This window comes from Barbus barbus (genome assembly GCF_936440315.1).
Source record: "Barbus barbus genome assembly, chromosome: 1".
Taxonomy (NCBI): domain Eukaryota; kingdom Metazoa; phylum Chordata; class Actinopteri; order Cypriniformes; family Cyprinidae; genus Barbus; species Barbus barbus.
In genome coordinates, this window is record NC_136729.1 from 21,357,150 (window position 1) to 21,377,610 (window position 20,461).

At 40.0% G+C, this 20,461-nt stretch overlaps 1 protein-coding gene across 1 annotated transcript; it reads right to left on the minus strand.

Moving 5' to 3' along the window:
* Positions 1–377: 377 nt before the first annotated feature.
* LOC306869216 (72 kDa type IV collagenase-like) lies at positions 378–20,145 on the minus strand. The gene is made up of 13 exons (XM_079415886.1): positions 19,730–20,145; positions 19,110–19,336; positions 16,582–16,730; positions 16,023–16,151; positions 15,717–15,890; positions 15,404–15,577; positions 12,925–13,098; positions 12,582–12,737; positions 12,300–12,426; positions 5,598–5,734; positions 3,067–3,226; positions 2,471–2,580; positions 378–1,505 (listed from the first exon to the last, which is right to left on the minus strand). The coding sequence occupies exons 1-13, from the start codon at positions 19,880–19,882 to the stop codon at positions 1,402–1,404; spliced, it is 1,974 nt and encodes a 657-aa protein (XP_079272012.1). The 5' UTR covers positions 19,883–20,145; the 3' UTR covers positions 378–1,401.
* Between the last annotated feature and the right edge of the window lie 316 nt (positions 20,146–20,461).

The window sequence follows — 20,461 nt, forward strand, 5'->3', positions numbered from 1 at the left end:
GACACGCACTGAATCGTTTAAAGCGGTTCTTCACTCAGCACAACAGTAACGGGTTATTTATAACATATAGGACGTAAAATAAAGTACATATTGAATTATCTACAATTCATCGACACCAAAACTGCATCCTAGATGTTTTCATCGACGAATTTCTTCAGTTCAGTTCAGCCGTGCATTTAGGCCTACTAGGTAAGATATCTTCAAACCAAAAGGCTAGCAAAACACTACAACAAAATCAGTTAAGCTATCAAAGAGTACAATATAAGACTTACAAAAAAAATAAAAATAAAATAATGGGGGGTAAAATACATAGTACATAATCATATTGAGAGCGCGACTTTTTATACAATGAACATTAGATGTCGCTGTTGATCTAGATGTGACGAGCAATTTTAAGGTGTTTAATAATGGGAATCATATAGTATTTTCTTGATGTGAAAGTCAAAGAATCATCAATAGGATACAGTACAATGCTTTACAAAAATTATGTTAAAATTTAAAAGTTGATTAACAAAATTCCATGTAAAGGATAGTTAATATTTATTTTGAGACATAGTGACAAAGTGCACAAAGCAAAATAGAAAATAACAAAAAACAAAACATTACACATATAAACAGATTGCATGTCATTTAAAAAAAACTAGGGAAAAAAAAGTACAAATGATTATTAATCAGTAATCTCATGATACTTGCTTGACATGAGTCCATCATGCAACAAACCCTATACAGTCTTCAGGCAACCCGTGCCATGAATCTCTCTGTACCATGAGAAGAAAGAAACAAGACTAACAAAAATGATGTGCTTTGACAGTTGTTTGGTCTCTGTTTTTACACAATTATCATGTATAAAATGTGTCCTCTTATTAAATGCAGAATTTTTTATTGGATATTATTTACTACAAAATAAAACATGAATTAAGTCCTTAATCTTTGCATATCAATACAAGGAAAATGTGTGCTTTTACATCCTGCCTGGATGAATTTATTCTGGGCAAATGAGAAAAAAAAAGGAGATACATCTCGCTGACACAACTGCCACATTTACATGTAACTGGGAAATGTCAGAAGTCCTTTTAAATCTGATGATATACACGTAGGCTATATTAAGGGGTAGGAGCTGCACTAAACCCTTTCATAATAAAAAATTAACAAAAGTATCACGTTATGACAAAACACAAAAAATTACGGTCTTTTCTGCCTATGTTTGGCATGCAGAGATGGTCCAGGCAGTAAAGGCCTCTCTGGTTAGCTAAGGATAGGTTATAATCTAATAGGCTCTGACTAACCAGGAGGGGCAGAATGGTAAATTTGAGTGCTGTCATTTGGCAAGGTAACACTGGCCTTGTTTATCTAGTGATGAAGGTCATCACAGAGCGCCAGGGCTGAGTGTTCAGCTGATGTTCAGCAACGTAGCCAGTCCTTTTTGATCTCCCCAACTTTGACAATTTTCAGAGTGCTGTCATCCATTTTGAGATAGTGGGAGTCTTTGAAGAAGTAGCTGTGACCTGAAAAAATTTTGTAAGTGTAAATAAAAAAAAGTTTGGGGTCATAATTTTTTTTAAGATCCACTGATGAATAGAAAGTTCAAAAGAACGACATTTATGTGAGATTTTTTCTGACAATGTAAAGGTCTTTGTTCAATAATAATAAAAAAATAATTACAATAATAAAAATAACATACAGTTTAATTAAAAATTTTATCAAGTTTCGTTAACCAATGACTCCATTTAACCTACAATCAGGGATCCATTTATCTTTAAAATGTTGGAGAGTGGGGTCTAACTCACAACCAAGAGAAGCTGTTTTTACTTGCTCTGATCCAAACAGCCTAATTACAAACAGAGGAACCTTTTAGACTCCACACAGGCCTGCTCTATGAGGTGTGCACATGTGAGTGTATACCTGTATGAGTGTAAATGTGTGTAAGTGACAGCAGAGGAAAGAGTTAGGTGGTCATAAACGAATGTATGTTAAGTAAATTCCAGTAAATCTAAACAAAACCAGAACATCTTCCGTAAAACTGTTATGAATCCTTAACCTCTCTCTTTTAAGCTTTTCTCTCATTTAGAGTTTTTATGTGCTCTTTAGACAGAGGCTGTTACTGGAAAAAATGCCTCATCTTGAGCAGGGGGGAACCATATAGCCTGGGTTTTTTTTGTTGTTGTTGAAGGCCTAAAGCCAGCAGCAATTGGGTTGGAGTTAACTGCCAAGAATGCTCTACCAAGCTCCACTTTAGTCCAACACACACACACACACACACACACACACACACACACACACAACTAAAATGCAAGTGGTTATTGAAAAAAATCAGTAAAATATGTGAGATCTAACAGAATGTAGGTGAGAGAGTGGAAAGGAATGAGATATAAGGTTAATTCACGGTAGAGGTCAGGTTTTACTTCTCTGCAGAGGAATACCACAGAAAAAGCTAGATCTGAAGCCAGGCACTTGGCCATTAGTCTCTTACCATCACTATTAAGGCTGAGAGCAGCATCTAGGTCATCAGGGACAGCACTCCAAGAATCTGCAATAATTTTAGGGTAGCCTGGATCCATCTTTTTCTTGGCTTCATTGTATCTGAGAAGTAAATGGAAAAAAGTTATTATTATTACAATCAACATATTTCTGCGTTTCCTTAACTTTAAAATTAACTGACACTTCTTCACTAGGTATGTAGTTTTAAAAGCATGTGTAAATTCCAGTAAATCTCATGTCTGAGACAATAAATAACATAAATTACAGTCTGAGTTAATTTATATAGTTTAACCTCGTCTCTTATTAAATCCAGTATAAACTGCCTATCCTTTAATGGAAAAACACAGGTTTCTCACAAACTTTGATATGGGGACTATTCAGTGCAACTGTACAAACATTATTGCAAGTCTGCTATAATTTATAAAAAATAATTTCTACATCTGTGGAAGTTTGAAAAAGAATTTCATAATTCACAACTTCTACTTCTATACTTGAGTTTCTTGAGGAACACTTGTATTTTGCTTATTAATCACACTGAACACACTTTATAAAACCCACAAATGCTAAGAGATATTAAAGATAGATTACCTCCAAAACTTGTTTCCAGCAAATAAGTAAGTCTTCTTGCTCTTGTGGAAGGAGTAGGCAGCATCAATTCCATGCAAATCTGAAGGAAGACCCATGCTGGAGATCTTCTTGGGATAGTCTCTCTCCAGAGTACTGGCAGAATATACCCACATCTCATCACCTAGAGAAACAATTCAAATATTTAAAATACAAATTCAGGGGTTAAAGCAAAAAACAAATCCTGAGCCTGAACTTTTTTCTGTGTGGGGGGGGGGGGTCATTGCATGTGGCAACTTTAACATTTGAAAGGATACTATGGCAAAGTTATTGCTTTCCTTATTGAAACTTTTTTTTTTCATGAATATATGGTTGACCTGAAAAATGAAAGCTTTGAAAATTATTAGCTATATCACCGCCTATCAACACTAGGCGTGTGACAATACACTTAGCTCACGAGATGAGACAAAATACAGATACTTGGTTCACTAGAAAGAGACAATATTTTTATACTATTTTTAAGAAATTTTCAATGACAAAATATTTGTCTTTTAATTACAAAAACTAAAACAATGCAGTTGTATTTAGAAATATTTTAACTAATCTATGGCTGTAACTAATGATTATTTTGGTAATCAAGTAATCTACTGATAATTTTGATAATTGAGTAATCTGATATTTTTTAAAGTAACACAAATAGACCTATGTGAAAACCAGGCTTTAGTATGACTATTTATATATATAAACAAACGATGAGGCAATAATAATTGGCTCAAATAAAATATAACAAGGTTTTATTGAACAACACAGTTAAAATACATAATGTAATATGCCTATACATAATATGAACATAACCAACTTAAGCACATTATGTATTATAACAAACACCTGCAGAGGGCGTCAACGGCCTGGTGACGTTTCACTTTACAGCGTGATTAAACAATGTTTAAATCCATTCAATTTTTATATTTGGCTGCCACATTCAGAAACTTTTATTTTGAAATTTAACATTACAAATCTAGTGAGATAATGCACACTGTTTTCCCAGATGAACGTTAACTCAAATTCACAGCATATGCAGATGAAGAGTTTAACCCTTTCACTTTACTAGTAAATTACCGGTAAGTTACCATTAAGAGATCATGTGTGAACAGGACCTTTTCAAAAATCCCCAGTAAATTCTGGCAATCAGAATTGTAACGGAGCTGAGATGCTCGCCACCCCTTCGGGGGTCTCTAGAGCAGCTAGTTCGGCCGTCTCCTGCCGGTGTGCCATTCCAGGACACCGAGCTAGCCGCTCTGGCTACACCAGAGGCCAGTCTCAAGAGACTGGTTCCCTTAGTAGGCTATTTGGCAGCGTGGAAAGTACTGCCAAATGTGTCTCAGTGGGTCCTGCACACTGTGGAGAGTGGCTACAGAATCCAGTTCGGTTCTCCTCCGCCTCGATGCAATGGGGTGAATCCCACTCTGGTGGGCCCCGGGCAGGCTCTGGTAATGGAACAAGAAGTAGATACTTTCTTGAGGGAGCAGGCCATCGACGGTGGTCCCTCCTCACGAAAGAGAGTCTGGGTTCTACAGCCGGTACTTCATAGTTCCGAAGAAGGATGGGATATCTCCATCCTTCCCACTTACAGGGAGTTCCTGAGGTTTGCTTTTCGGGGGCGAAGCTTACCAATATCGGGTTCTTCCCTTCAGCCTAGCACTTTCACCCCGCATTTTTACAAAGTGTGTGGATGCCGCGTTAGCTCCGTTGCGGCTACAAGGCATCCGCATACTCAGTTACATCGACAATTGGTTGATTCTCGCTCAATCAGAGCAGATGGTGGCTCAACATCGAGATGTTGTTCTCGCTCACATGAAAGTGTTGGGGTTAATACTGAATAAGGTTATTAATATTAGCCTAATAATTTATATCAGCTTTTATTATTATCAAATTTGGTCCTCCAGTGTCACTGTTTTAAAACATTAAGCCACATTAAGTGTTTTAGAATGTCCCAAAACCGTGCCTTGAACTAAGCACTGATGTATTTCTTTATATGAGTCCAAGTTCAAAATAAAACTCAATGAACCGCTCCATTGTGAACATACGAGCTGTAACCACTGCAAGCTGTAAAGTAAACAGGAAGAGTTTGTCCTAACTCAAATGGTTTTGCGAAAGAACGCAAAAGTTTTGCAAGAGAACGCAAAACATTTGAAAAATATTTTTTCCTCCTACCCAAATTTTTTCCACTCAACCCAAATTTTTCCCACCACCATGTCCATTAAAGGGCTCTGTATTTTTCCAATCTCAAGTCTGACATATATAAACCATAACCCATCTCTGTTTCTAATGCCAGTATGTGAAGAGCGTGGGCATACAGAGATGGATTGTGGATAAACCATGTAAATGTGTGAATGTTAGATTTGGTAGGGTCTGTGCTAACTTAAATTGATACAAATGTGTTCTGCAGCTTGTTATGGATCAAATTCTGTGATCAATATTTATTCTTGGCATTTCATGTGTTTTTGCATTCACTGCCATCAAACATAAGTGTCACACCCGGTTCTGTCTTTTACCTGCAAAGAAGACCGATTTCTCCTCTAGAGGATTCTCATAAGCTGCATCAATCTTCTCTGGAAGTTCACTCCAAAATGTAGCCACCAGCATGGGGCCTGTTAGCTTCCTCCTGACATCAGCAGTCCTGAAGAGGAATCTGTAACAGGAGGGGTTAGAGTTAGACAGGGCTTGTGCACGTATAAAGAGAAAGAGTAAATGAGAGCGAGAAGGGAGAAAAAAATAAGCAAGTAAGATAGAAACAGACAGCGTGTGCCGAACTCTAGCTACAATGAGGTGATTCACTAGGCAGATGTTTCTTATTATGGCTGAAGAATGAGTTAAGAGGCATTTGGACATGTCCAAACTTGCCTGCTGCCCCAGAATATACCACAAAAACAATACCAACCACCCCGGACCTCTTTCCACTGACCTATTTTTTAAAAGGGCAAAAAAGTTCATCCTCAAAGAAGACATATCTCAGGACTTTCAAGTGACTACAGCTCACTCAAGTGAAGAAAAGCTTGTGAGCAGCACACAGCCTCTGTTAGCAGTTATTTCACTTTGTGGTAAACTTCAGATCACAGCACCAAGTTAGAACTGAACTTTTATCAAACATTTTGCCAAAAAGTCCCACTTCTTCATCTGAAACGCTTCTAAACATCCATCTCTCCTCTGTCTATGCAATTAAACATGCAAGAACAGAACACTCCTGTAGTTAAAACACTACTTGAGTTCAGCTCTTATTTGCAGTTATCTTAGAAACGAAAAGATGAGACAGAAGAGGAATTCATTTCACCAAATGCCTTATAAATCTGAGCCAAAGATTAGATAAAATAAAGACTTTCTGGTGCAGCTGAATAAACAAAACATTAGTGAACCTTTTGGGGGTGCGCTCTATGGCCTTACTCTTCTTCTCTCTTTTTCTCTGTGAAATGGCTTAAACAGCTGTCACATTTATCCAGCTGGTGAATATCTGAGATCTCAAGTCATTTTGCCCACACAGTAAAGTGAGACTTGCAGCTCCAGGGATTCTCAGATTCACAGAATTACGCTGTAATTTGATCATAACTCTATAATAATGCCATTTCCACTGCTGAACCGTTTGACTCCTTTCCTGCACAGACAAATAATAATCATCAGTGAAAACATGGAGAGGGGTTCATACACTTGGAGAGGATCGATTTGTAAGTTGACCTACCATAGGCAGAAATCACCAGACATCCCATGATGCAACAATATATCAATAATTGGATTGCATACTGTAGCGTGATTGAGACATTTACTGTTTTAGAAGCATTTTTGTTATAAATTATAATTTTAATTTTTTTTTTTAAACAAACAATAGTTTTGGATAAAAGCATTGGTAAAATTAATCAAATGTAAACATTGTGAGATGATGGGGGAAACATTTTAATATTACATTTCCCCTCATTTTCCTCCATCAGAGAGAAAAAGGACTGTAAAGATAATGGAAATGACAGGCTGTATTTTTGATTTATGGAATCAACATGATCTGGATACTTTAGTTCAGTAATTCAGGATCTTACTTAGAGGGTATAAGAGTCCTATACAGAGTACTATACAGACATACACTTATAACCAGCAAACACTCTTTTCAGTGTGTGTGTGGTCCTGTGATGATCTCTGTAACCGCATAGCAGTCAGCTTTAAAACTGGAGGTGTGTGTAGAATAGTGGCTGACTCTTTTTCGTTCCAGAGCTCCTGATCCATGAGCATGTTGGTGAAAACCAGTGACAGCACTCTTTATAATCCCCTTATATTTGCTTTGGACACCCCTCCAAAATGTAAACATTTAAGATATTTACTGTACTTCTGATTATGCACATAATAAGTGTGGAGCATGAATAGTATTTCAAAACTGAAAAACAAATTAGAAAAAATGATTATTGATATTTAAAAGAACGTAATGCATGTGTGTTGATTTATTTAGGTTGTTTCTCAGGCACCCACATAACGAGGTAACTTGAGCAACTTCAATACTGTGGCAGAGGTACTCTGAATGGTACACTAAAGGTCACTGCACACTGAGTCCAAAATTTTCGAATTAATTTATCCGTTTTTTTTTTTGTATTCCCCATTGTGGTAAGGGGGGCGTGGTTAGCAGAGTTTGCAGGGGAAGAGAGAGGTTGGAGACGAGCGGTGAGTAAGTGGGTCAAGTGCAAGATGACATTCACCTGCTTCTCGTTTCAGTGATTGGTGTGGAGAGACCATAAAAGCCACAGGGAGACAGAAAGTGGCAGAGAGAGACAGGCTGAGGACTCGGGAAAAGGATCAACCGCTGTGGACCAGAGAATCGCCAAAGTGCTGCAAACGTAGGTTTCTTTGAAGTGCCAAAGAGCACAAGTGTTTTTTTTCCGTAAAGTGTTGATTAAATTACCCGAGCCTCAGTCAAGCTGACTCCGACTTCTTCCTTCCTTTCCTCGAACATTGTTACACTGGTGCCGAAACCTGGGAAGGAAATGCCCGGCCGCCGCTGTCATGCAGTCACCGCCAAGTTCGCCGTTTGGGGAAGTGATACAACCGCTTGTGGGCCTCCACCAAGAACACCATCAGGCGCTGCTGGAGATGTGAGATGACCAGGAGTGTCGTTTCCACACTCTTGTGCAGGCCCAGCAGGAGGACCGTGAGCTGTTCCAGAGCTGGATGGACCAGGAGGTACGGGCAGGAGGGCTGACGTCAAGAAACCCCGTCGGGCCCACTCATCTGCCCCTGAATAAAATGGGGCCACAGGATGACCCAGAAGCTTTCCTCGATCTCTTCGAGAAGTCGGCCGAGGCATGTGGGTGGCCACGAGACCACTGGCCAGTGCGTCTCATACCTTTGCTCTCGGGGGAGGCACAGGTGGTGGCCCAACAGTTGCCCATCCAAAACCTCCTGGTCTTCACTGATCTGAAGCGGGCCATCCTCCAGCGGGTCGGCCTGAGCCCAGAACAACATCGCCAGCGGTTTCGGTCGCTGGATATGGGCGATAGTGGCTGGCCCTTCGTGCTCGCTCAGCAGCTCCGGGACGCCTGCCGCAAATGGCTGCTGACCGGGGGAGGCGACGTCGAGCAGATCCTCGACCGAGTGGTTGCTGGAACCGTTCATCAGAGTGGGTCCAGTGCCACCGCCTGACGTCGCTAGACCTGGCCATCCAATTGGCGGAGGACCAGATGGTGGCATGCCCAGGAATCGGCGAATCCCTGCCAGCTGTTTCTCTCTCTCTCTCTTCCCCTACTGTCTCTTCTTCCTCTCGTCCTGTACCACTTCCGAGGTCCCGTCCGGGCATCCTTCCTCCGGAGTCTGTCGCCGGCCCGAAAGCGCCGCCCAGGGGGACAGGGCTAGTCAGCGCGGGGACCGCAACAGTGCCTTTTTCTCCGCTCTTTCCACGTCAGTCCCTTGACCCACTTCCTGCCACTAGGGCGGCGGGGAGGCCTGGGCCGGCCTGTTGGCGGTGCGGGGACCCAGGGCATTTCATGGACCGGTGCCCAGTGATGGAGGTGGGGGCACTGATCCGGGTCCTGGAAGCCCCACAGGCTGCCCCCGATCAAGCTGGCCTGTGCCAAATACCTGTGAGTATTAAGGGGGGATGCTTATCTCTCTTTGGTGGATTCCGGGTGTAACCAGACCTCGATCCACCAAAGCCTGATTCAGCTAGAGGCATTGGATAAAAGCCACATGGTTCCGGTTTGGTGAGTGCACGGGGATGTGGTGAAGTACCCTCTAATATCAGCACTTATTCAATTTAGGGGACAAAAGCATAGTGTGGAGGTTGCAGTTAACCCGCACCTCTGACATACGCTGATTTTGGGGACAAATTGGTCAGCATTTAGTCAATTACTAGGGTGTTTGTGTACGGATGTCTCTTGTGGAGAGAGAAAGCTGGAGAATGGAGTGGATGCGCAGGTGGGAGTGGCTGAACCGGGACTGCGGGATACTGAGCCAGGGGAACGGAGTGCGAATGAGAGGCTAATCCTCCCTGAACGCGATGATTTTCCCCTGGAACAGTCCCAAGATGAGTCGCTAAAATGGGCTTTCAAGCAGGTCCAGACCATCAACAGTCAGCATCTCCAACCTGCCCGTCTGCTCTCCTATCCCTATTTTGCTATTTTGAAGGATCGGTTGTACCGAGTGACACAAGATGATCAGACAAAGCAGGATACAACCCAGTTGTTAGTACCTAAAAGCTGTCGGGAAATGCTATTCCAGGCAGCTCACTGTAATCCGATGGCATTACATTTAGGGCAGGCTGCGACACTAAATAGTCTCATGACCCGATTCTTTTGGCCAGGCATTCACGAGAATGTGTGCAGGTGGTGCGTGGCTTGTCATGAATGTCAGTTGGTAAATCCACCGGCCTCCCCAAAAGCGCCATTGCGCCCTCTTCCTCTAATGCAGGTCCCCTTCGAAAGAATTGGTATGGACCTCATCGGGCCATTAGAACGATCGGCACGCGGGCATCGCTTTGCATTAGTGCTGGTGGACTATGCAACTCGATACCCTGAAGCAGTGGCGCTTCGCAACATTTCAGCGAAAAGTGTAGCAAACGCACTGTTTTCATTGATCTCCCGAGTGGGTATCCCGAAAGAGATTCTCACTGATCAAGGCACGGCGTTTATGTCACGTACGTTACGCATACTGTACAAATTGTTGGGCATTAAGTTGATTCGCACCAGTGTCTACCATCCACAAACAGACGGACTGGTGGAACGATATAATCACACATTAAAAACCATGATTCGTAAGTTCGTCCACAAAGACACCAAAAATTGGGACAGGTGGCTGGAACCCCTCTTGTTCGCTGTGCAGGAGGTCCCGCAAGCCTCCACGGGGTTTTCCCCCTTTGAGCTTCTTTATGGGCGTCAGCCCCGCGGGGTGCTGGACGTCCTGAGAGAAACTTGGTAGGACGGCCTTCAAACAGCCGAAATGAAATTCAATACGTGCTGGACCTGAGAACAAATCTCCACACGTTGGGGTGGCTCTCGATGGAGAATTTGTTACAGGCCCAGGACCGGCAGAGCCGGCTATACAACCGGGGAACCAGGCTACGTAAATTTGCACCGGGAGAAAAAGTACTTGTATTGCTTCCTACGTCTAGCTCTAAATTACTCGCCAAGTGGCAAGGACCCTTTGAGGTCACACAGTGAATTGGGGATCTTAACTATGAGGTGATTCGTACAGACAGGAATGGGGCACATCAGATTTATCTCCTCAAAAAGTGGAGTGAGGCGGAGTCAGTGATGCTAGCGACGGCAGTGAGTGGGGAGGAGGATCTCGGGCCGGAGGTAAATACCAAACCACAATCTCTAGCTCTGGCCCCTGGGGGAGACCACCTCTCGCCCTCGCAGCTCGCTGATGTAGCCAAGCTACAGGCCACATTTGCAGATGTGTTCTCGCCCCTGCCGGGACGAACCAACCTCATACAGCACCACATAGAGACCGAGCCGGGGGTGGTGATTCATAGCCGGCCATATCATTTACCTAAACACAAGAAAAAGGTAGTTCAGGCAGAATTAGAGGCGATGCTAGAGATGGGAGTAATAGAGGAATCCCACAGCGATTGGGCGAGCCCGATAGATAGTTTTAGTATCTAAAACGGACGGCTCTGTACGATTCTGTGTGGATTATTGCAAGGTGAATGCTGTGTCGAAATTCAATACATATCCAATGAAATCGTTTGAATAAAATATTAAGATTAATAGCAGAAGTTACTGTTATTATTTATTGATAGTTTAACTAAAGAATTCATCAACTGATAAGAAAATAATAAATAGATTAATTGAAAATAATCGATAGATTAGTCGACTAATCGAAAATATAATCGATAGATTAGTCGACAATAAAAATAATCATTAGCTGCAGCCCTAGCAATGACCTTAAGAAAGATTATTGACTAATTTAAGGTAAACAATTTGTTCCAATACTGGTTAGGGGTTGATTTTAGGATACAAATATGTTGTTTCCAAATTTTAAGTCTCCTTTAGAACAACGCTTTTAAAACAATTACTAATGTCTATAGTCAGCGATTTGTAAAGTGTTTACTTTCTCATGACCATTTGCTACATTAAAGCAGTCAGCAAATTTAGTCTCCCACTAAATCATCCTAGCAAAATTCAGCCAGACAAAAACAATGTACTCAAAGGAATAAAAATGCCCCTGATATGGTAAAGTCTGTGTTGAGGTATTTTGATTTTGGGATGTGGGATCAGATTTGTGGACTTTCCCATATCTACCCACTCTCGCCACCGCTTACTTTGTTTGTTTGAATTCATTTGAATTCTGGACTAACAATGTGGCTAAAGTATCAGCATGACTCTTCCAACCACTATAAAGCCATAACTCCCATTCACAATGATTTCAAAAATATATGCTGAAGTTTTTTTAATAGGCTTATAAACTGGGTCATGAAGTTTTAACCAGATGGCCATGGGGCCATTTCCTGTGCATGCAAGCAAAAAGATTTTGAAACCACTGCAAACAGATGAATTGAGCATTCCCTGGCAGCAAACGCTAAAATGAAATAACTGCTACCAACAGTTGTGTGTGCCTGGTCTCATGGTGTTCTATTCAACTGGTCAAATTATTGCATAGATGTTTTGTGGACAAAAAGCCAAAAGTAAGCAATACTATGACCCTGCCTGAATATACCCTGTTATTTTCTATTCACCTTGGGAATAAGGTTAAAATTCAGGCCTTTCTGTGAATTGGGTGTCCTTAGTTACCTGTCCTTAAAGAAGAAGATCTCTCCTCTGATCTGGGCTACAGCATCAAATATGATGTTTTCATTACATACATCCATCGGCGTGACCGGTGGGAGTTCAGTGGGCAATGGTTTGTCCGTTGGTACACCTGTATAGAGAAAAGTGTTAAGAGGAAAAAAGAAGAGAAAAAAAACGTATAATCATGACAACATCGGTATAAACAAATATAATGAACTTGTAAGTACTAAAGTGCCTAAGTTAAATCTGATCAATTCAATACTGTCTTCAACACTTCACACTCACCATAGAGCTCCTGGATGCCTTTAACGTCATCATCAGACAACCTCAATGTTTTGGTGAATGTGTAGATGGGAGCCATGAGAGCTCCAGGGTCCTCAGAGTGCTCCAAACCCAGGGCATGGCCAAACTCATGGGCCGCCACCAGGAATAGACTGTAGCCTGAGAAAAAGACAAAGGCCAATTTATTAATCTGACTACAATTACATAACAAGTATAGCATCACAACAAGAGAGACAGAGACAGGAAGTGGAGAAAGTTTTTTTTTATGACATCACAACAACTAAATAGTTTTTTTTGCATGCTACAAATTATATTGAAATAATGATACAAAATATCTCTATGCCACCTTGGTCAGGACAGAAGCCCCACTTGCGGTCGTCATCAAAGCTTTTGGTGACAGCACACCACATCTTCCCATCACTGCGTCCTGACGTGGTGCAGGAGTCGTAAGAGTTGCCCAGAAATTTAAAGGGGAAGACGCAGGGTGCACCTTCCGAATTTCCTCCGACCGTTGACATGGCTGTGTCATTTAAACAAATACCAAAAACTTTAGAGGTTGATAATAGGTTTGACAAAATTATTGTTATAAAAGCATAGAGGGTTTAACTTTAAAAAGTATGATCTGCAGCATTCTAAACATGAAAAAGAGCCAGTTTTTGATAAAAAAAAAAAAAAAATATTAATTAAAATACCAAAGGAAGCAAAAGAAGCAGTGATATGGAAACGGTTACGATTAAGTGTGTGTCTGTTTTTCAAATATGATGTCACAAGCTATAACACAAGCTGTAGTTAGTGGTAAACCCACATATTAGATCATGGCATTTGAACCTAAAGAAAAACTACAGGAGCTAAGAGAAGCATCAGGGAGGAGTCCTTCTCAATTACACAGACTCGACAGTCTGAATCACACTGACTCGACAGAATCAAAATGAAGGACACACCAGCTTCATGGCATAAACAGAGCTGTGTTTTGTGTTCAGCTCAAGTATGGGACTGTGGTCCAAAGCTCCAATTTAACGTGATGGCTTACACCATACTGGACTTGTTTTTGTGACTCTTTTATTCAACACACACACACACACACACACGCACACACACGCACACACAAATAGGAAGAGAGGGCTGCATTCCCAGGGAATTACAACCAGATGAGGAGTTCTGTGCTCCTGACTTGCTTATGCCAGATCAGTAAAACAGTCGAAAAGATCTCGTAACAAAGAAAAAAAAAAAACTTTTACTGGCTGCTGGAAACTGAGGAGTGAATGGAGAACTGCTTTAAAGACTGACTGACCTTAAAGACCAATTGCATAGACAGTTACATTACTGATTTAAAGTCATTGTAACGACTCCCGACAATTAGTTTTGTTATTGCATGTGAATGGTAAAATGTCTTGAGCAACATCTAAACATTTGTTGTTTTACATGTGCTTTTTTCTTGCCACTTCCACCTTTGGCCTGCTTATAGCGAGGTTTGTAAAGCACTATTCTGTAACATACTTTTAAGAGTATCAGGAGGCAAGAGAGGCATTGTCTCCTCTCCTCAAAATTGGATGAGAAAATATCGATATTACAAAGATAAAACAGCACAAATATGACTAAATGAGATATTGAAAGTCTAAAACGCACTCGTTTTTATATAGTAACTGTCCAACAGCAACACCCGCAGGTAAAGTTACAGTGGAGGCTTGCCTCCCTTCGGTCCATTGACTTTCTACAGAGACCCCTTAGCGTGCCGTGACCTGGAGGCTCATTGAGATGAATGGGGGAAAGTCACGTGAGGAGGAAATGCCTCCATCGCGCTATAATTGAATATGATCTGTTATGATTGGATGTGATTGGTTCTTGAGATAACTCCCGCCTCTTGTTTTCATGCGAGCTCTCAGTTTGAATGAAGAAAATGATGGCGTTATTGATTAATTATAAAGTAAGTAAGAAAATGTTTGTGACGGCTTTTATGACGATGACCCAAAAATAAGTTGACTATTAAAAAGAACAGCTGAACATCAGTTCACAAATAAAAAATGGAGTATCTATTTACAAATGCAAATAGGCTGCCCTGTTGGAAGAGGTTATTTACACTAACTCCACCCACCAATATGTGATTACAAAGCATTACAGAAGACTATTTTTCAATAACAGCTCCAGTGGCGCAGATGGTGAAGTATGTGTTGAAGCCTTTTTTGACGCAATCGACCGGGGTTCGAATCCGCATTTTGCCGAACATTTTTTCCCCCTACCTTTTCAAATCAGATATCATGTCAGAAAGGCATGTATTTTCAATAATAATGAAGGAATATTCTAAAAGTTGAACTTAAAGTATCGGGTAGGGTTAGGTTGGGTGTAGGGAGGGATTTATTGCCCCAATAAGGTGTTTAATAATTTGAATTAAAATTATAGTTTACACTCAAAATCATGCTATTATTGCAAACTGTTTTTTAATGTACAACAATACTGAGGTACAAACTGCCTCCTCATTTTTAAAACACCACCGCAAACCATTGAAGAGTATGCATAATGAAGAATTGAACTGAACAGAAATATAAAACATGAAACAGGAATATTTTCAGTGATTTTCCGGATTCTTTGATTAATATAAAGTCAAAATAATTTCAATTATTATTATTATTATTTTTATTAACTTTTTTGTAACAAACTGCTTTTGATCAATTTAATGCATGCTTAATGAAGTATTAATTTCTTACAGACAAACATTTGAATTACTAAAACATTTGAATGGCAGTATAAGTTATACTTAGTTTTGGTTTTCAAAGAAATCTAAATAAATATTGCTCTGGATTTAGATTTATTACAATTTATAGACTGACCTGTCTCAGGACAGAATCCATAAGTCTTGTCACGGTCATAATCTTCGGTAGTGGCACACCAACGGTACCCATCATCCCGGCCTGAGGTGGTGCAACTATCATATTTTTCCCCCTGAAATGTGAAGGGGAACTTACAAGGAGCTCCATCTGCATTTCCACCCAATGTGAACAGGACTGCAACACAGGAAGGAACTAAACTCAGTGAGACACACACATTTCTTCCCCAAATTGACCCCAAAGTGGAGACTTTGCACCACTTTGGATGGGAACAGTGTCAAATTTTACTCAAAAACTTAGCACAAAGGTTACTCACGCTCATGAGGACAGAAGCCATACTTTCCATCTTCATCAAAGTTGTATGTGGTAGAGCACCACAGGAACCCATCATCTCGACCCTGAGAGGTGCAGCTGGTGTATTCTTTATCCATGAACAAGAATGGAAACTTACAGAACTCCCCTTCTGCATTGCCATACTTCACCTTTACCACTAAATCAAGAGGGAGAGAAAGAAATCACTATCACATTTGATAAACAAATGTGAAATTGTAAAAAAACAACAACAACAGCTATTTGAATTTAAAGAGCTAACAAGTTATAAGAAGCAAGACAACTAATATACCTTGTCCCTCTCCCAATGTCCACAGCTCATCATCATCAAAGTGAGAGTCTCCTCCAATACCAGGTCCAGGAGCAAATGCATGAGCAAGAAGACCATCCTTCCCATCAAATGGGTAACCATCACCATGTTCTATAACAAATAGAACACATTTAACTCAAATATTTGTTTTAATCCAACATACAAGGGTTAGTGTTTTGGTTAGGTAATCGCATAGTTTTAACATAGATCTCAAGTATAGTTTCATTTTATTTTTAGATTTTGTCCACAATTTTTCAAAGATTTACACTATGACAATACTGTATTTTTTTAGTAATTGCCTTGTGAACTCACGCTGGTATTTCCAAAGACCACAATGAAAATCAATCTCTGGTGCAGGAAGCTTTATACTAAGGGTTTGTGTGACTAAGTGACTGTGGTTAGTATGTGGCTTAGAAGTTAGAGCTGTGATTAAGGGAAAAAAAAAGAATCTGAGGTTTGTACATTTACACCACAGTAGCTCAGAAGCTTACATAGAAACATATTTCATAGAAAGATATAGACAAAAGGTTTTCTTGGATACCATTTCGGCCAAAGTTAATCATGATGTCAGCTTCTCCATCCATGATCCTGTTGAATTTCAGAGGTGTGACATCACTCCAGACTTTAAATGCACGAAAGAAAGCATCGTCAATGGTTTCTTCATCCAGATCTGGGCTGTGCCCTAAGATTCTTCAGAAGAAGAAAACAATATTGCCTTTTTTATTTATAATTTCCAGTTGATTATTCCATTTGTTGTAGAAAATAAAAACAGAAATATTTAAGATACACTTTTTTTTCCCTATTTATGTAATATTTGTTCATCTCTATGTTACTCATTTATGGAATTATTTGTTATATTGTTATAGTAAATAAGTGGGTACTGCATATGCTTTCTCTCATGACTTTGAGTGGCCCAAGAATGCTTATCCTTATAAGGCCAGACAAAAAGTCGCCAGTCGTCATGTTCCACAATGGCATTGTCAAACTCGAGTATCATATGCAGTAAACCTTTGGATGCTTCCTATGCTTTTTCCCTGCCAATGCTTTGCCACCAACTCTTTTTTGCATCACAAAGAGACATGGGGATGTCCAAGCTGCCCGCTCAGTCCAGTCATCATCAAGTTATTACAGATCACTCACACACAGCGATCAGAGGACAGCTGGTTACACTGATCACCTGCTGGTGTGCAGCATGGTCTGGTTACTTTATCCTAAGGAGGGAGCTCCGCTTCAAACCAAAACCAGGTCTGTCAAATCCAAACCTGTTCTGGCATTACAAGGCAGTCTGAAATGGTCCCTACAGAAAAATGGAGCAACAACAAACAAATTTGGCATGTGCAAAAAACTAAAAAGGTTCTCTAATAATAATCAGTATGAGAAGCTCTTCAATAGTTCCAGAACAGCATGGGGTGAAACACTGTTATTCTGACCTCCCTGGAATACACAGATGATACTGCTAGCCTCTGACAAAAGACACAGCCATTTACAATGTACAATGACAACAAGGAACTTTCCATGCAGCCATCATTACAACAAAATCAATGGGTCTGAATGCTCATCAGAGCTCTTGCCATTGTTTGGCAGCCTAGGTTGTATATTTAAATTAAAGAACTTCATGAAACGCTTAATGTTCTTTGTAGGTGCACAGTAATCAAAGCAACTAGCAAATGCTAACTGCACTTGTGGCGGTTACCAGACACATGAAATACTAAAGTTATGCTATTTTCTAGTGCCAAACCACAGCACAATCTACAAGGACAATGGTATTCTACAACTCAACCTGCAAAATAGTCAGCCTATGGACCTTAGTTAGATCAAACAAAGGGACAAAATAAAAATGCATTCATTATTTACTCATCTTCATATTATCCCAAACCTGTATGATTTCCTTTCTTCTGTGGGACACAGAATGTTCATTGTATGGACATTGTATGTTTCACAAAAGCAAGAAAGTCAAGCAAGTTTGGAATGACATAATGGTGAGTAAATGATGGCAATTTCCATTTTTGGGTGAACCAAACCTTTAATTTTACACGAATGAAAAGGTTGTGAGGGATAAAAGAAATCTGTTCGGCTGTTGAAACACTGAAAATATGTCTTTCCAAAAAATTTCCAGTGGACAAAACTGGAAAACATAAGTTGTGAAAATTAGATGTGACCTCAATACAGCACAATATTTTAAATATTCACATACTGAAGGGAGCATCCCTAAGTTTCAAACTGAAAACCAATTATGACAGAACACTTATCAGTATTGGTTACAGTTTCACAAGTAGGAAGCTTCACAGCTTCACTGTATAGAACAATATATGATAAACTGTCTGCAAATGCCAACCTGATTGTACATTTTTTATTACAATTATTATTATTATGTTAATTGTGTTGTTTAATATTAATTAGGCTTGGCTTAATAAACTTCTTTATGAAGACTCTAAATCTAAATATCTGTTAAATTAGCAACGCTGACACTGGCAGAAAATCTAAGGCTGAGCCATTTCTTCCACAAATCTGCATAGGGAGCCTGAAAAATTTACTGGTAAAGTAACATAATAGTTGTGGTCATGACTCATTTAAACACTGTGAGGATATGTAGGCCAGTAATTATCCTCAAGATCCCAACTCTGTCCTTTTTGTAACAAAAGACTATTGATCACTTGGTTTTGTGTTTGATTGTTGGCCAATTCCTTCAATGACAGTAAATATTCATTCATGGCCAAACATTTCCTGCATTTCCTATAGTTAGCACAACTTTATAACCTAATAAATTTAGATTTGTTGTTCCTTTTTAAGCTCCACCTCCAACACAGCCACAACACTGGTCCCGCTGGGAACATTTCTTAATGATATGATGTTTGTGCTCTCTGCTTACTGACTCACACAAATATGGTCCATGTTTACTTTTAAATAAAAATTAAATTATAAAATTATACCTAATATTATACCTAATAAAATATTACACTTTTAATGCTGAAACATTGGTGTTGACAGGATTGTAAATGCATAAAGGGTTAAAGTGACTGACACACAGTAAGAAGACTTAGCTCAGCACTGTCTGAGGTAAACACACACCTGTAGGTAACGTTTTTCTGTCCCCATTTGGGCTTCCTGTGAAAGAAATTGTAATTGGCCACATCAGGAACTCCACATCGTGGTTTCTTCATGATCTCTACCGTCTTCTGGTCAATCTCTCCTGTCTCAGTTAAAGCAAAAAACTTCTGCATCTTCTTCAGTGTGTCCTTCAACACCATCAGATTACACCTGTCTTTTGGGCAGCCATAGAACTTATTTAAGTAGTGCTGTAAAAAAGATTAGTAAGGATACAATGAAAGACAGACAAAGAGAGAGAGAGAGAGAGAGAGAGAGAGAGAGAGATATGTGTCAACTTTACTGGAACTGTTTAACACATTCCACATTTTCCCAACCTCCATGTAAACATATAGTGTACTTGTGCTTTACATTTTCTATAGATATTGCGACAGTGAATAAAGGCTGAATAAATAATGCGCAAATACTTAAGTTCCAAGGGACCCATAATTAATATACAGAAATGAAAAAAAAAAAAAAACCAAGTATTATATATATGTTTCTTAAAGGAAATAATTATCACACGTAGGCCTATCCAAGAAAAATAATAGGCTTGCTAATTATCCAACTGTTTTATTATTTCAGAGAAATTAAAATACACTCACCAAAGCCACTTCTTTGTCTGTGTAAGACGTATCATCGCCTGGAAACTTTATGATGGGTGAGGGCGCAGCAAAAGTTTGCAAGGAAGCAAGAAACTGTACGAGGAAAACTTTGAGGACAACATGCCTACAGATGAAAAACTTAAAGCACATCATTTTGGTCCGGTTCCGAGATGTCAGTGTGTTAAAAATAAGGTGAGGAACAGGCCTTGACGACGTGTTCTCCGAGCTTCGAGTTTCTCTGACTGCACTGCAAACGTTCTTTCTTTTCCTCAGCGACACATACTGCTTTCGTGGTCTGTGGAATAGGTTATGCTTGCACACGCACTTTTCTGATGCTGGGGCTTGAGCTGAGACGGTGAGACTGCGCAGCCTCCGGATCCAAGAATTTGGGAAAGCAGTGAAATAAGAGACGCTACGCCAGTGGGAGCGAGCGCGCGCGCGCATCACGGACACACTCAGAGAGGCTTGAAGTTTTAAGTTAGGCCAGCCGGTTTTAAAAACTTGAAATTGTCTTCTTTATCCTGAGTTTTCTTGTTTCATGTTTTACACTTCACGTTTTACCTTGGGCTATTAAGTAACCCTTGGTTATTCTCGAGAGCTTATACATTTGCAAACCAAGGCATAACGTTATATTTCGCATATTTATGAGGTCATGACATTAATTGGACCAATCCTCGAATATACTATTTTAATAACTGTTAAGTGTATCTTTGCAAGGTGGCAACGTTTTTC